The following is an 18,234-nucleotide window of genomic DNA, read 5'->3' on the forward strand; positions in this document are numbered from 1 at the left end:
ATACAGACCCAATGTTTTGTCACTCAGTTGTCCTCCACAGAACAAGACAATCCACCTGTAAGGGAATCCTAAATTTGAGGACGTTCACAGCTAATGAATCTTAGATCTAATTTTTCTCAAATTAGTCGGCCTAGAGATGAACATGACCCTTGTATGATTCCAACAGCACTAAATTGGGTTTCCTAGTCTTGTTTCCACCCTCCACAATAAGACTCTGTGGCATTTCCCAAGGGAATTAAAGGGAAAATGAGGATTCTCATCAGGGGAATGAGTGTAACTTTGTGCCCATCCCCTTGAATAGTAGTTGAGGTCAAAAACGACCTTGGCACTTAAGAGAAAGAGCTGGAGTATAGCTTTGAGGCTATGATGGGTACAGTAGGTATTATGTCCACAAATAAACTGCAGTTGCCAGCTAACCTATAATAAAAGAAGCAGACCTAGGATCGTTTATCACCTGAATTCAAGAAGTACATGCAATTTGGAGTTCTTAACCCCACAGGAAATAATTCCATTATAAGCCTGTAACTTTTGTATTACTAGATCATGAGATGATGTTGCTAATCAAATGATGAAACACAGTCTTGAAAACATATCCCTAGCTTACTACCATCAGTCTCTGTTTTATTGGTGTTCTCCCACAAAACAAGTAAAGTACAGGCTTCCTTCTCATATAAAGACACATACCCAGCCTCTGGCAATAATTCCCTTCTAAATATCGTAATAAAAATAAATGTAATAATTATCTTAATCAAACACTATTATTCCTAAATAAGTAACTCTAACAGTATGTTTTAAATCATATAGTTAATGGATATATAAGAATATAAAGTACAGAGTAATAAAATTCCATTTAATTTCAAGAGTGGTAAATTTTTAGTGAAGAATCACAATGAATAAAATTTAAATAAATAGCCATGAATAATGAAGTTTTCAGAGAAGGCCATGATTTCTGGAAATATTCTATTGGCTTAAATTATAGGATTATAAGTGCTCAGTTCTAAACTAACTGGGCTTTTTGCATTTCTCAATTTAAAAATAATTAAATAAAAGTCAATATGGATGACAAAAATATTATTGTTAGGAAATATTGTTAGATTTGAATTATTTGTTGTGATAATAAATCATAGGACGTTCTCTCTAACACAAACTTATTTATTTTAAAAATACACAATTTTTACGAAGTGAGCATAGAGGGAACATACCTCAACATAATAAAGGTTATATATGATAAGCCCACACTAATATACTTAATGATGAAAAACTGAAAGCTTTTCCTCAAAGATTAGGAACAAAACAAGGATGTTCACTCTTGCTACTTTTATTGTACTGGAAGTCCTAGCCAGAGCAATTATGCAAGAAGAAAAAAGGCATCCAAGTTAGAAAGGAAAAGTAAAACTGTCACTATTTGCAGGTGATATGAGATTATATACAGAAAACCTTAAAGACTCCACCAAAAAAAGTCAGAATATATAAATTCAGTAAAGTTGCAAGATACAAAATCAATATACAAAACTCAGTTGCATTTTTGTAGATTAATAAAGAACTATCAGAAAGTGGAATTAGAATCCCATTTACATTTACATCAAAAAGAGTAAAATAACTAGTAATGAATTTAAGGAGGTGAAAGATCTGTACACTGAAAACTATAAGACACTGATGAAAGAAACTGAATAAGATACAAATTAATGGAAAGATATTCCATGCTCATGGATTGGAAGAATATTGTTAAAATGTTCATACTACCCAAAGCAATCTATAGATTCAGTGCAATCCTTATTAAAATTCCAATGACGATTTTCACAGAAGTAGAAAAAAAAATCCTAAAATTCGTATGAAACCACAAAAAACTCCAAAAAGCCAAAGCAATCCTGAGAAAGATGAACAAAGGTGGAAGCACCACACTTTCTGATTTCAAACTATATCACAAAGCCAAAATAATCAAAACAGTATGATATTGGCATAAAACAGACACATAGATCAATGGAACAAAATAGAGAGCCAAGAAATAAACTGTGCATATATGGTCATTTAATTTACAACAAAGGAGACAAGAATATACAATGGGGAAAGGCTCTCTTCAATAAATAGTGCTAGGAAAACTGGACAGCCATGTGCAAAAGAATGAAACTAATCTTGAAAATATATCTGCACCCCCCCAGATTCACTGTAGTATTATTTACAATAGACAAACTATGGAAACAATATAAATGTCCATTGACAACTGAATGGATAAAGAAAAGGTGATACATATATGTGTGTGTGTGTGTGTGTATAAAATACACAAGGAATATTATTCAGCCACAAAAAAGAAGGAAATCCTGCCATTGTGGCAACATGGTTAGACCTTGAGGGCACTGTGCTAGGTGAAATAAGTCAGAGAGAGAAAGACAATTACAGTATGATCCTACTTAGTGGAATCTAAAAAGAAAAAACCTTCATAGGTACAGAGAACAGATTAGTGGTAGTCAGAAGCAGGGGGTGGGGAGTGGGTAAAATGGGTGAAGGTGGTCAAAAGGTGCAAATTTCCAGTTATAAGACAAATAAGTTCTTGGGGATGTAACGTACAGTATGGTAACTATAGTTAACAATACCACATTGATACCTGAAAGTGGCTAATATTAAAAGTTCTCAGCCCAAGAAAAAACATTGTAAATATGTATTGTGATGAATGTTAACTAAACTTAATGGGGCAGTCATTTCTCAATATATACATATATATATCGAATCATTATATTATACACTTAAAACTAATACAATGTCAGATGTCAATTACATCTCAGAAAAAAAAATACACAAGTTTTTAAGGTACTCTTCCTAGCTTTTATTTTATTTCATTGAATTTAGACGTCCAAGCAAACTAAACTATTGTATGCTTATGTACATTATGTTTTAAGAATATGTGCATTTTAAGGGGAAAAAAACCTGACTATTTTAAATTACTTCCTTTTTATTTTTTGCCAAAAGAAATAATTTATTTTTTCTTAATTAAAACATAATAATTGGGAATTGTTCTGTAAAAATCTGAATCCATAAATAAAGTTTCTTGATAGTTATTAAAGGGTTAAACAAACAAATTCTATTGCAAGGTGGCTTGAAGCTGTATTTCACACAGCTGTCACAGGAAATGCCCAAAGGCCTGGACATGTTTGGAGAACCTAGCCTTACTTTTCACACCCCTCCCTCAGTAATACACCATCAAGAGCAGCACCAGCAGGTCAGTTTTCTGGTATACAGCAAATGTCCACTTGCCACAAATGAGATTTAGCAGCCTTACAATCTAGGTCGGCAAGTAAAAACAAGAGCCAGAAAATTCGGTCTAGACATAGAGGCCCTGTCCACCTTGAACTCTTCAAGTAGTTAGTTCCTTTCTCAAATTTGGAACTACTGGCTATCCTCATCCTCTTATTTGGCATTAACATTTTTATTTCTGGTAGATTACTTCCTTAAACATTTGAAGACAAGATATTATATATGTGGTGACAGCATACATTTTTAACAGGGCATGAATCCAATACATCAACAAGGAAAGTTTGAAGTACACTTGATATAACTACTACTAACTGAGAAATCTATCATACGCAGGGTTCGTAGTGAGCTGATAAAATTATACCAGTTGTCTTTGGTCACTATCTCTTCTGAATGATTGGGCATCTGTTCTGATAAATTGGTGTCCCTGTCATACCATTTGATAAATATATTGTATATCATCCTTGCGTGTATGCAAACTGAAAGAAGAATACTTACCTTCATTTTTCCACTGTATTTTGGGTCAGAAAGTGTTTCAAAGGCTGCATCTTTGCTTTTCTGCACAAAGTCTGGGAATCTGGAAAATACCTGATCACATATCTTCTTGATAAGTGTTTCCTTAAGGGGAAAAGGAAGGAGAAAAGAAATCTCAACACAATTTAAACCTGTATAAATTGAAATCATTTAAGAAAAAAATCTATTTAGAAGGAATATATATTCCTTCCTAGGTTGAAGATTTTACCTTTTCTAATTCAGAAAACCTTAAAGTGATATGTTAATCATATATGGCTTTGATGAGTTCTGAGATAGTGATATAGCTATTAATTTTGCTGTTAACTTTTTTTAAAGATTTCCAAAATAAGGAACTGAATACTTCCCAAAGAGCAGTCTTTTAAAATTACATTTGAACAGCCTCAAGCCTATCACACAAAAAGAAAATGTAAAATCATTATATAAAAAAGTTTTAAAAAGATCTTTTTTATTTACATTGTGCTTTAGAATAAGACACAATTGAAATGACTAAAGTAAACGACTGCATGTATGCCTAAATTTTGAAATTACTGATTTTTGCTAGTTTGGGAAGCACTCCTAATATTTAATATACAGATTATTATAAATCCTCATTTTAATCCAGTAGATAAGATAAATGTAATTAGACACATTATTAGTGGAATTAGGACTGACTCATCAAATATCTTTAATTAGTAATTATATCAAAAGATGTTAGGAAAATAAATATATCAACATTATCAGAGGCATAAAAAAGTTATTTTAATTTAAGGTTAACTTTTCTCACTTTGATTAAAATTTTAAGTGCATATACTTCTTTGACACCTAAATTAAAAAAACAAGCAAGTCAGTTACCTCTTAAATTTCATACAAAAATAACTTAAGGGTATTTGGCTAATAAATTTTATACCAAATATAGAATACTTATACCAAATAGCATCACAAAGAAATTTAAAAAGCCAACCCAAACCTGTTGTTTGGAGGTGCTAGCAGCCTGCAGTAATGCAACATGGTTAGCTACCTTCTGAAGGACTGCAAGGTAACTGAAATACAAGGTTTTCACTGTTTCGCCATGTGAATTGGTCTGTAACCAGAAAAGTACAGAAAATAAAAATAAGCAAGGGACTAACATGGCTATGTAACTACTTACATCACAAAATATGCCACTTACAATAATACTTATTATCCAGTTACTATTGGCACAATACGCTCTGAGAAAATAATGGTCAACTGATATACAAAATATCCATGAATCACTAATGTGGAATCGTAGTTTTGGTGAAACATACACAATGATGTTTTTAATAAAAGAGGGGAGAAAATCCTCATTCCAGGAAGTATACACAGTGATAGAAATGCTGCCATAAGAGGTTCCTGGTCATAAAACTCTACAGTGTGGTGATGGTGTTACACAGAAGCCTTTACTCTCTCCGCTCACCCATTCCAGTTTTCTAGGAAACTGTGCTATTACAAAAATGTGAAGTGGTTAAAGTCAGCAAAATAAATGAGATATGGAATAAATACCAATCTAGATAAATATTTACTTATGAAGTCCCTCTATGCATGTGGATATGAGTTGATAATAAAGTAGCAAGCTGAAAAAAGGGCAGGAAATACATAGATTTTTTTAAAAAAGCATAAATGAATATTTGTTTCCAAATAAAAATAAAATACTTTACTGTACTGATAGTTTCTTTTAAATTAACATTCACTCTCAGATCAGAATATTTTAAGCCTGCTATCAAAGAGGAAGTATTATCCATTGATAATGAGAAATTTACTGGAAATGAAATGAAATTTCAAGATTAAAGCAGGATACTTCCCAGTAACAGTTGAAAGGGAAGATATAAAATTGGAGCTACTTTTAAAAACTAGTTTTTTGAAAAGATACTGAATATTGTATTTTGCTGTGATTACTATTTGATATTGTAAAATCTTTTGGAAAATTATTCCCTTTTCTTAAATTACAGCTACTAAAACTAAAGAACCATGTGAGGAAAAGTTATTTTATCTGCTACTTACTTTGATACTATTAGAATACAGTACTCTGTAATCAAAAGCAAGATAGTAAAGATATCATACGGAAATGCTTACCTTATAACAACAATTTCTCCTTTTTCGGCCACTGCTGCAGGTACAAGGCTCAGAAGATTGAAGTATCAAAGACACATCTTCTGTTTCTAATACTGTTTGATAGACGGCTTTCTGAAAATCTGTCAGAGAACAATATACCATCTGCCAAGATAAAATACAAGGTAACTATTAGTATCTTTTTAATAGCAATAATAATCACAATGCACATCAGGTTTCATAGACTGTAATAGTGAAAACTCATAAATTTATATTTTTTCTGGATACATCATTATACATAGGAGAATATAAGAAAATTTCTCCTAATTCTCCTGTATTCTATGCTACAACCCTACCCTAAAGTATACAAATTATAACTTACTTTCCAAATAAATCTCATAGTTTGTTCTTTAATTAAAAAAATCAAAATATGAAAAAAGTATGTAATTTCCTTATAAATTTCTCAACATATTATTGTGGGTCTTTTCAGGAGTCTATATGATTAGCCCATCATGCAAATAAGTGATTAAAGTTTAGGTCAAATAAAAAAACTAGAAAAGGACAAAGGGAAGATTTTTAGAACAATGGTATGGATAATACTTACTGAATTACTTGAAAATTTAGAAAAAAATTAAAAACTTCCTATTACTGAAAACAGGATAAAGCATTTGCATTTGATATCTTGCTATAAATTCCCAAGATTGGTAAAGATAAGAATTAAGTAAATACACATAAAAGCAAAACTTGCAGAAGTTGCTACTTTGTGCCCAAATTCAAGAAAAGAAAAAAATATAAGAAAACAATGCCACAAAGTTATAGTGGATACAGTTTGCCTTATATTTCTGGTAGTACTGGAAATTGGTAAAATTCTTCTACATATAGCTGTATGTAACCAAGGTCATAAAACTAAATATATCCATATCAGGACTTTGAGGAATGTGAATAGGGGAAAAGCCACCTATTTTTAAATATTTATATGTGTGTATCACTATAATAGAATATTACTGCAAAAAAAAGATGCATGGTGCATATGAGAATATTGAAGATGGGGTCAACGATTAAGGTACAGAGGGAAATTCTGAGTTATTATTTTCCTCCAGGTTTACTAAGATATATTTGACATACAACATTGTGTAAGTTTACAGTATACAACACTATGATTTGATATGTGTATTTATTGCAAAATGATTACCACAGCAATAAGGTTAGTTAACACATTCATCACTTCACATAATTACTTTTTGTATGTGTGGTGAGAACATTGAAGATCTATTCTCTTATCAACTTTCAAGTATACACAGTATTGCTAACTACAGTCACTATGCTGTACATCAGATCCCCAGAACTATTCATCTTATAACTGGAACTTTGTACCTTTTGACCAGCATTTCCTCATTTCCCCTAAACCTGAGCCTCTGGCAAACACCATTCTACTCTCTGTTTCTGTAAGTGTAGCTTTTTTTTTTTTTTTTTAACTCCACATATAAGTGAGATCATACAGTATTTGTCTTTCTCTGTCTGATTTATTTCAGTTAGCATAATGCCCTCCATGTTGTCACAAATGACAGATTTCCTTCTTTTTTATGGCTGAACAATATTCCATTCTCTATACATACGTATCTTCTTTATTCATTCATCTGTCAACAGACAGTAAGGTTGTTTCCACATCTTAGCTATTGTGAATAATGCTGCAATAAACATAGGAGTTCAGGTATCTCTTCAAGAGTAATTTCATTTCCTTCAGGTACACGATCATCCCTCAATATCTGCAGGGGATCGGTTCCAGGATCCACCTTAACAAAATCTGTGTATGCTCAAACCACTTACATAAAACAGTGTAGTATACTTGGTCCTCTGTATCTGCAGATGTGGAACCTGCAGATGCAGAGGACCGACTGTATACCTGGAAGTGGGATTGCTGGTAATTCTATTTTTAATTTTTTGATGAATCTCCATACCATTTTCCATAGTGGCTATACCAATTTACATTCCCACAAACAGTGCACTGGGGTTCCCTTTTCTTCACATCATCACAACACTTGCTACCTCTTGCCTTTTTGATAACAGTCATTCTGACAGGTGTGCACTGATACCTAATTGTGGTTTTGATTTGCATTTCCCTGATGATTAGTGATATAGAGCATCTTTTCATGGGTCTGTTGGCCATCTGTGTGTCTTCTTTGGAAAAAAGTCTGTTTATTACTCTGCCCATTTTTTAATTGGATCGTTTGGTTTTTTGCTATTGAGTTATATGAGATTTCATATATTTTAAATGAGTCCCTTATCAAATATATGGTTTGCAAATATTTTGTCCCATTCAATAGGCTGCTTCTTCATTGTGTTGATTGTTTCTTTTGCTGTACAGAAGCTTTTTAGTTTGATGTAATCTCACTTGTTAATTTTTGTTTTTGTTGCTGTGCTTTTGATGTCATATCCAAAAAATCATTACCAAGGACTTCCCTGGTGGCACAGTGGTTAAGAATCCGCCTGCCAATGCAGGGGACACAGGTTCAAGCCCTGGTCTGGGAAGATCCCACATGCCGCGGAGCAACTAAGCACGTGCGCCACAACTACCGAGCCTGTGCTCTAGAACCTGCAAGCCATGAAAGTCTGTGCACAGCAACGAAAACCCAACACAGCCAAAAATTAATTAATTAATTAATTTTAAAAAATCATTACAAGACCAATGTCAAGGAGGTTTTCCCCTATGCTTTCTTCTACGAATTTTATAGTTTCAGGTCTTACATTTAAATCTTTAATCCATTTTGAGTTAATTATTATGAGTGGTGTAAGACAGGAGTCCAATTTCATTCTTTTGCATGTGAATACCCAATTTTCCCAGCACCATTTATCAAAAAGACTGTCTTTTTTTTCTCCATTCAGTACTGGCTCCCTTCTAAAATATTGGTGGACTGTTTACACATGGGTTTATTTCTGGGCTCTGTATTCTATTCCACTAGTCTATGTATCTGTTTTTATGCCAGCACCATACTGTTTTGATTACTGTAGCTTTGTAATATAGTTTAAAATCAGGAAATGTGATGCCTCCAGCTTTGTTCTTCTTTCTTAGGATTTATTTGGCAATTTGGGGTCTTTTGCGGTTTCATACAAATTTTAGGATTGTTTTTTCTATTTCTGTGAAGGACGTCATTGGAATTCTGATAGGGAGTGTATTGAATCTGTAGATTGCTTTGGGTAGTGTGGACATTTTAATATTAATTCTTCAAATCTATGAATATGGAATCTTTCAATTTATTTGTGTCTTCTTCAGTTTCTTTTATCAATGTCTCATAGTTTTCAGCATACGTGTCTTTCACCTCTTTGGTTAAATATATTCCAAAGTATTCTACTGTTGAGTTGTTACTAAAACATGTAGTAATATTCACTGAACACTGCTTACATGTCACATATTTCAGAGCAACCATGTGAGGCAAGCACCATTGTCATCATTCCCATTTAAAAGATAAAGAAATCAAGGCTTCCCTGGTGGCGCAGTGGTTGAGAGTCCGCCTGCCGATGCAGAGGACACGGGTTTGTGCCCCGGTCCAGGAAGATCCCACATGCCGTGGAGCTGCTGGGCCCGTGAGCCATGGCTGTTGAGCCTGAGCATCCGGAGCCTGTGCTCCGCAACGGGAGAGGCCACAGCAGTGAGAGGCCGTGTACCGTAAAAAAAAAAAAAAAAGATAAAGAAATCAAGTTTTGAGAGATTTAACAAATTGCTCAAGGTGATAAAACTAGTAAGTAGGGGAGCCAGGATTGAAGCCTATGGTATTTGATTTCAGAGACCAAGTTCTAAACCTCTGTGCACAACTCTTTCTTCATATACTTAAAATTTATTGTTCCTACTTAGATATATAACTAAAATTACACAAAACATTTAAAAAGGGGGGTTCAAAAAATAAACAAATGGGACCTAATGAAACTTAAAAGCTTTTGCACAGCAAAGGAAACCGTAAAAAAGATGAAAAGACAACCCTCAGAATAGGAGAAAATACTTGCAAATGAAGCAACTGACAAAGGATTCATCTCCAAAATACACAAGCAGTTCATGCAGCTCAATATCAAAAAAAACAAACAACCCAATCCAAAAATGGGCAGAAGACCTAAGTAGACATTTCTCCAAAGAAGATATACAGATTGCCAAAAAACACATGAAAAGATGCTCAACATTACTAATCATTAGAGAAACGCAAATCAAAACTAAAATGAGGTATCACCTTACACCAGTCAGAATGGCCATCATCAAAAATTCTACAAACAATAAATGCTGGAGAGGGTGTGGAGAAAAGGGAACCCTCTTGCACTGTTGGTGGGAATGTAAATTGATACAGCCACTATGGAGAACAGTATGGAGGTTCCTTAAAAAACTAAAAATAGAACTACCGTATGACCCAGCAATCCCACTACCAGACATATACCCTGAGAAAACCATAATTCAAAAAGAGTCATGTACCACAATGTTCACTGCAGCACTATTTATAATAGGCAGGACATGGAAGCAACCTAGATGTCCATTGACAGATGAATGGATAAAGAAGATGTGGCACATATATACAATGGAATATTACTCAGCCATAAAAAGAAATGAAATTGAGTTATTTGTAGTGATGTAGATGGACTAGAGTCTGTCATACAGAGTGAAGTCAGAAAGACAAAAACAAATACCGTATACTAATACATATATATGGAATCTCAAAAAAAATATGTTTCTGATGATACTAGGGGCAGGACAGGAATAAAGACACAGACGTAAAGAAGGACTTGAGGACCCGGGGAGGGGGAAGGGTAGGCTGGGACGAAGTGAGAGAGTAACACTGACATATATACACTACCAAATATAAAATATATAGCTAGTGGGAAGCAGCTGCATAGCACAGGGAGATCAGCTTGGTGCTTTGGGACCACCTAGAGGGGTGGGATAGGAGGGTGGGAGGGAGATGCAAGACGGAGGGGAGATGGGGATATACGTATGTATATAGCTAATTCACTTTGTTATACAGCAGAAACTAACACAACACTGTAAAGCAATTATACTTCAATATAATGTTAAAAAAAAAAGTGGGGTTCATGAAGTATTCCAATTGAATGATAATATATGCTTTAGATCAAAAAGTCAAATATTGTATCAGTTTCCCCAACTTGCATATCAAGATCATATTTTCCTTTCAAATCTATTTTTAAAAATAAAAATCAACAGGATATCCTAAGATTAGGGTATTTGATAGGACTGCCCCTATTGAGGACAATATTAATTAGATTTAATTCACAGTAATTTTTAGAAACTTTATTCCATTGCCTGAGCTAGAAGAACCACAAGATTAAAAACTATAAAAGACCACTATATTTTATAAAAATTTTCTTAAGGTTAACACCTCAAATTTTCTTATACAATTAACAGAATTTAATTGTAATTTTCCTACAATTTCTTAAAATTAGGTTAGTTGTGTAACTGTACATTGCATTCTACAAGAAATGTACCTATATAAAAAAAGCTTTTAACAACTTTGTTCTGTAGTTAGAATTAAATTACCAAAGAGTATACTGGGTTGTAGATGGTACACAGTATAGGAAGGACAAAATATGAACAGGAAACACATTACGGAAAGAAGTTCTTCTTCCTTCATTGAGGAAGAATTATATCAAAACCTTCTTGTTCTAAAATAAGAGAAATGAGTTTAATGTATATTAACAGTAAACCTGTTAGATAAAATGTTAGTAAAGTTAGTGAGGAAGATGACTGGGCTCAATTAATATTTTATGAAATTCTGCATATAACTTTTTTTCATACTGAGTAAAAGGCAAAAATCTATATTCATAAAATACCACAGGAGATAGGTTTTCTCTTCAAAAGGAATATTTTTAGAAAAAATGAAACATGACAAGAAATTCATAATATACACAAAAGCTGTTCTCACCCGGTCTTCCTTTTTAGGCAACTGATCCTTGATTAGAGTCTTGGTACGCCTGAGAAACCATCCAGACATCTTTTTTGCAAGCCTTTGCATGGCCTTTCGGCCAGTAGCTAGTTCTCTTTTTGTTGCTGTGTGTCTCTGACCATGTTCTACTTGGTCAGAAAACTGCTTCTTGAAGTGGATCCTGCTACCTAAAAGTCCTGGCACAGCCCTTTATAAAGGCAATAAGAAAAAATGTTAAGGCTTTATTAAACTATCTAAGTAGGAAATCACTAACTTCTTTTTGCTTTTAAGAAATATACTAAGTCACTTGTTTATTAATGATAACAATAACAAAAGGCAAGAAAGCAGAATGGTCTTTATGACAATTTTAGTGAACAACTATAAGAAGATGATGGAACTGGTAAATCAGTTCAGATATTTACTTCAGGGACCAAGAATGATAAAGATAGGCTTTCATGGGACACTATACTCTGAATACTATGTTTGGGATCAAACACTTCTGTAAACAGATAATTCCTTTTCAGAAACAAATAATTAGGAAACACGGTAACATTAAGTTAAGGAAGTATTAAATAATTTTCCAAAAAATAAAAAGTGTTTTTACTCACCAGTCCATAACACACCACAATTCTTTCATGTTGTTCTGAAGAATGGTTCCAGTGAGGCCAATTCGGACATTACATTTTAAAGCTTTCATAATTTCAGTTACTCTAGCCTTTGGATTCTTGATTCTATGAGCTTCATCTACAATGACAGCTGACCATTCCAAACTATAAAGTGAGGAAAAAGGGAGGAAAGGTTGAAAAAACTTCCCTTTCTTAGTCTATATAATTTTTAGAGTGCAGCTTTCTCTACCGAAGTTTTGCAGTTTTTTTCCTCTACTCTTTGTTGATTCCACAGAATTCTCACCTCCTTATTTAAATGATCACAGCTTTGGACAACCCATGAAAATTAAATGTGTAGGAAAATAAAAAGAAATAGAGATTTTGTTTAGTAACAATGAAATGAAATAACTCATTTAAACATGACTAAAATGACAAAAAAGGAATCTTCTAAAAGTAATAAAACAGAGAAATAAATATAAAAGAAGCAAAACTTACCATGTTAATTACGAATGAAAAAATATCAATATAAACTCATGATTTTTAAAAGTTGTACTACATAGCTCTGTCTGCTAAAAAGGTTTAGAATTGATTGTTACCCCAGTAGCAATGAACAACCATAGTGGTCAATCCACTAAAAGGAAGCAGATTCCCATGGTGAAACAGTTGATTTCAGGTGTGCAGCAGGGGAAACACTGGAGAGTGAGAAAGCACAGATGTATTCAAAGACAAATGGGGGCACGTCCAAAGGACACAGGAGCCAGACTAATTAGAAAATCTAAGCATGACTATAGCATAGTATAAAACATTGAATAAATAAAAACCCAGGAGTTGTATGAAAAAATTTACTTTACACCTTTACCTCACACCATATACAAAAACTAACTAAAAATAGATCACAGACCTAAATATAAAGCTAAAACTATAAAAGTTATAAAATGTAGGAAGAAATCTTATGACTCTGGGTTAGGGAAGAATTTCTTAGATATGACACCAAAAGCATGGTCAATAAAAAATTTTGATAAGTTGGACCTCATCAAAGTTAAAAACTTTTGCTCTTCCAAACACACAATTAAGAAAATGAAAAGACATGTTACAGACTGGGAGAAAATATTTGCAAATCATAACCTGATAAAGAACTTGTATACAGAATTATATAAAGAACTACTACAACACAGTTGAAGTTAAGACAATCCAATTAAAAAGATGGGTAGAAGATTTTAATAGACATTTCACCAAAGAAGATATACAAAGGGAAAATAAGCACATAAAAAAGTCATCATTGGACTTCCCTGGTGGCGCAGTGGTTGAGAGTCCGCCTGCCGATGCAGGGGACACAGGTTCATGCCCTGGTCCGGGAAGATCCCACATGCCGCAGAGCGGCTGGGCCCGTGAGCCATGACCGCTGAGCCTGTGCGTCTGGAGCCTGTGCTCCGCAACGGGAGAGGCCACAACAGTGAGAGGCCCGCGTACCGCAAAAAAAAAAAAAAAAAAAAAAAAGTCATCATTAGAAAAATGCAAAAAAAACCCAAGAGATACTACCGAAAACCTATTTGACTGTCAATCAAAAAAAGACTGACAATATTAAGTACTGGCAAGAGAAACTGTAAACCTCATACACTGCTTTTGGGAAAGTACAGCTATTTTTCTAAAACAGTATGGCTGTTTCTTAAAAAGTTAAATTTCCTCATACCACCCAGCAATTCCATTCCTAAGTATCTATGCAAGAGAAATGAAAATTTACATTCACACAAAGGCTTGTACGTAAGTGTTCAGAGCAGCATTATTGGTAATAGCCCAAAAGTGGAAACAATCCAAACGTCCATTCACTGGACAAACAAAATGAGATATATATATATATATATATATGTATATATATATATATACATATATATATATATATACACACACAAAATAGTACTGTTTAGCAATAAAAAGGAATAACTACTGAAACATCATACATGATGAACCCCCAAAAACATATTAAGTGAAAGAAGCCAGACACAAAAGACTACATATTGTATGAAATTTATATGAAATTTCCAGAAAAGGCAAATCTAGAGACAGAAAGCAGATTAGTAGTTGGCTGGAACGAGATGGGACCAGAGATTGACTGAAAACAAAAAACTTTTTGAGGTGATGGAAATGTTCTTAAACTGGATTGTGGTGATAAATGCACAACTTTATAAATTTACTAAAAACCATTCTATGCTTAAAATGGGTACATTCTATGGCATGTCAATTGTACCTCAATAATCTATGAGTCTATAGTGATACTCAAAAAACAGGGGTTGGGGAGTGGGAGAGAAACTTTGCTATCATTGCGAATGACCATTGTACCAATTTGTTAGTCTGAAAATTCGAAATTAAAGCAAAAGAATCAAGCATCACTCACCTTGCTTTGCCGGTTGAAATTATAGTTAATTTCTAATTATAGAAGAATGCTGTTAATAAGTGTAGAAGAAATGATAAACTTAGGAAAATATTATTTTGCAAAACCCAATAAAATAACTGATTCAGGCAAGAATAATTTCTGTATGCTAATACCACTAAGTAAAAGGATTGAGGGACCAGGATATTCAAATGGTAGCAAAGCGTAACCCACAGAGTACTTCTAATTGTAAAGGGAGAAACATATCTTTACAATGGAGAGATCTGATGATCACCTCCTTAGCCTATGGGACAAACTTCGCAACATTAATAGTAGAACAACTTGACATTAATATCTCCTGAAATAATGTAATATGAAGTCCACAGCATCATTTATGAAGTATTCTTGTCAAAAATGTCTGACCTAAAGCTAATTAAGTCTTTAGAACAAAATCAGCTTACAAAACTACATATGTTAGAGGAATACGTAACTTCTTGAGAAAGCAATCAGACAAATCTAATGTGAGACATCCTAAAACACAACTGGCCTGGTCCCCTCAAAATGTCTTATAATAAAAAAATAAAGTTGAGGGAATGTTCTAGATTAGAAGAGACTAAACAGACTTAATAGTCAACACACACACATTAACTTATATCTTGCCAACATATATACACACACACACACACACACACAACTGGTGACTACAGGTGTTGAGTATATAGATGTTCATGTACTATTACTTCAGTTTTTCTAAAGGTTTGATCATTTTCTTAATATAAAGTTGAAAAAGGATAAGAGATCAAGAACAAAGGAAAAGAGGAGAAAACAATCACAAAATTTTAAAAGCAGGGAAGAAGATGAACAAGACAACTTATAAAAACAGAGGAAGGAGGATCCCATGCCAGTAGTAAAGAAAGCCAAGAAACAATCTGATTCATACTATTGAGCTCTTTCTTAAATGGTAGCACCAGATGCTTCTGGAAATTGGAGTTAGGTAAATGTTCAACAGTCTGTTTAAGAAGTTGTTGGAGCTCCTATATACTATTCGTTATCCCACAAAATAGCCAGCCAGGACACTGTAAAGTAAGCAAAAGAAGGGCAAAATACAGCAAAATCTTCATTTTTCCTTAAGAGGAAATCAACAAGTGATGTTAAAAACTTAAAGGATAATTTTTAAGTTGCAGCATAAACATGTTCTTTGAGATATAGAAGTAAAAACTAGGAAGATAAGTTAAAGAGTTGAAGGTGACTGTCTCTGAAGAACAGCTAATGGGGGTGGCAGACAGGAGTGAACTGTGTTCATATTTGGCTCTTTAAATAATATGCATATATAACTTTGATAAAAATAAAAATGAAGTAAAACATAACAGTAATAACAAAAAGAGATACAGCTCACTCATAGAGTGTTTATCTGCTCTATGGATTATCTATGATAAATGTTTAATCCTGGTCTATCATATAGAGCATTCTCACAAAAATTACTTAATATTTACTCAGATTGAATATAAATTATATTGAATATTGTTAAAAATAAAGCCATTCAAACAAATAAAGGAAAACTAAATACAACAAAAACTGTAACATTTGATTTTTCTAATTTTGCACAGAAAAGTTAGAATTCTTATTTAATATTTATAACAATCACAGAAAATAACCACTTGACACTATTATATGCTAAAAGTGTAATAAGCATTGAAATACAGAAATTATTCTATATCAAAGACCTCACAGTCTAAAGGAGCAGTTAAACAAAAATTAAAATGACTGTTGCTATGATAAATGAATTTATTATATTTATCTAACTATAGAATATCTCTTACATAATACATTGCATAAAAGCCCAAAGTCAAGGTTTAAATCTCATGTCCACGACTGACTTAGTTGTTGTAGGCTTGTTAACTTCATGCCTCAGATTGTTCCTGTCTCCTGACAGCATCCAGGAAATAGTAACAGGCAAACTTATGAGCTTGTAAGTGTAGTAAAATAAAATCCTAGAGCTTACAAAAAATGGTAGCTCTAAATCCAACTTTACAAAATAATTACATTAAATATAAATGGACTAAACACTCCAAATAAAAGGCAGGGATTATCAAAAAGGATAAAAATGCAAGACCCAGCTATATGCTAACCACAAGACACTCACCTTAAATATAAGGAACAGATAAAAACAGAAAGTTGGAAAATGATAAACATACAGTAAACATAAGAAATCTGTATTGTCTATATTAATACCAGATAAAACTTCAAGATTATTAGATATAAAAAGGAACATTTTTAAAGATAAAAGGATCAATTTATAAGGAAAAAATCCTAATCATCAATGTGTGTGTACCTAATTACAGAGCTTCAAAATATATGAATTGAAAATTGACAGAACTGAAAGGAGAAATAAACAAATCCATAATTATAATTGAAAATTTCAACATTCCTCTCTCAGAAATTGTAAGCCAATTAGAAAGAAAATCAGTAAAGACAGAGAATACTTGAACAACACCTAACCAAACTGACTTTACTGATATTTATAGAACATCACATCCGACCACGGTAGAAAAAACACTTTTTTCAAGTGTACACAGATCAGATAAATGCAAATTACACTGCAATGGGATACCACTATACATGCTAAAAACAAAAAAACTGACAATACCAAATATTGGTGAGAATATGAAACAAACGAAATTTAATAGGTTGCTAGTTGGAGTAGAATAGTACAACCTCTCTGGAAAATGGCTTATCAGTTTCTTCTAAAGTTAAACCTATACTTACCATATAACCCAGAAATCCCACTCCTAGGAATTTACAGAAGAGAAATCAAAATATATGTCAAAAGAAGGCTTATACATAAATATTACTTAAATTTTTACTTACAGTAACCAAAAACTGGAAAACCCAAATATCTATCCTCAAATGAATGGATAACAAAATGTGATATATTCATAAAATACAATACAATTCAGCATTAAAAAAGAATGATCACTGATACATTCAATAACATAGCTGAATCTCAAAAACATGATGATGAGCAAAAGATGCCAGACACAACAGTTCTGGAGGCTCAAATTCCAAGATCAAAGTGTTGGCAAGTTTGGTTTCTTCTGAGGTCTCTCTCCTTACAGATTGCTGCCCTCTGTGTACATGAGTTCCTCGTATCTCCTTCTCTTCTTCTAAGGACAACCAGTCAGATTGGACTCCCAGATTAAGCCCCACCATAATGGCTTCATTTTAATGTAATTACCTTAAGTTACATTCTGAGGTTCTTGGACTTGGGACTTGAACACATGAATTTGGAGGGGACACAATTTAGCTCACAACAAGCCTCCTAACTGGTCTTTCTCCATTCAATTCGGCTCTACTCTGCACAGAGCAGCTTCGTTACTTATAAAATGTAAATATAATCATTTTTATCATAATAGTAATCTCCTGAAAACACTTCAGGGACACTCTGCTGCTCTAAGGATAAAGACCAAAATCCTCTAAGAGGCTTTCAGTATTCTTTATGATCTGTTCCTTGCTTACCACA

At 33.3% G+C, this 18,234-nt stretch overlaps 1 protein-coding gene across 6 annotated transcripts in view; it reads right to left on the reverse strand.

Moving 5' to 3' along the window:
• The window catches only part of ERCC6L2 (ERCC excision repair 6 like 2), a 138,694-nt gene that overhangs the window by 75,937 nt on the left and 44,523 nt on the right, over positions 1-18,234 (reverse strand). For 5 of the 6 annotated variants that reach the window (XM_029201775.1, XM_029201777.1, XM_029201778.1 and 2 more), the window contains 5 exons: positions 12,350-12,511; positions 11,742-11,949; positions 5,851-5,991; positions 4,727-4,840; positions 3,745-3,864 (listed from right to left, as the gene is read on the reverse strand). In XM_029201775.1, the coding sequence (XP_029057608.1) occupies positions 3,745-3,864; positions 4,727-4,840; positions 5,851-5,991; positions 11,742-11,949; positions 12,350-12,511 (745 nt within the window). The remainder of the gene's footprint in view (positions 1-3,744; positions 3,865-4,726; positions 4,841-5,850; positions 5,992-11,741; positions 11,950-12,349; positions 12,512-18,234) is intronic. The other variant, XM_029201776.1, reaches the window with a different exon arrangement.

The sequence above is a fragment of the Monodon monoceros genome, unplaced genomic scaffold, assembly GCF_005190385.1.
Source record: "Monodon monoceros isolate NGI ecotype Baffin Bay Population unplaced genomic scaffold, NGI_Narwhal_1 Super_Scaffold_5, whole genome shotgun sequence".
Taxonomy (NCBI): Eukaryota; Metazoa; Chordata; class Mammalia; order Artiodactyla; family Monodontidae; genus Monodon; species Monodon monoceros.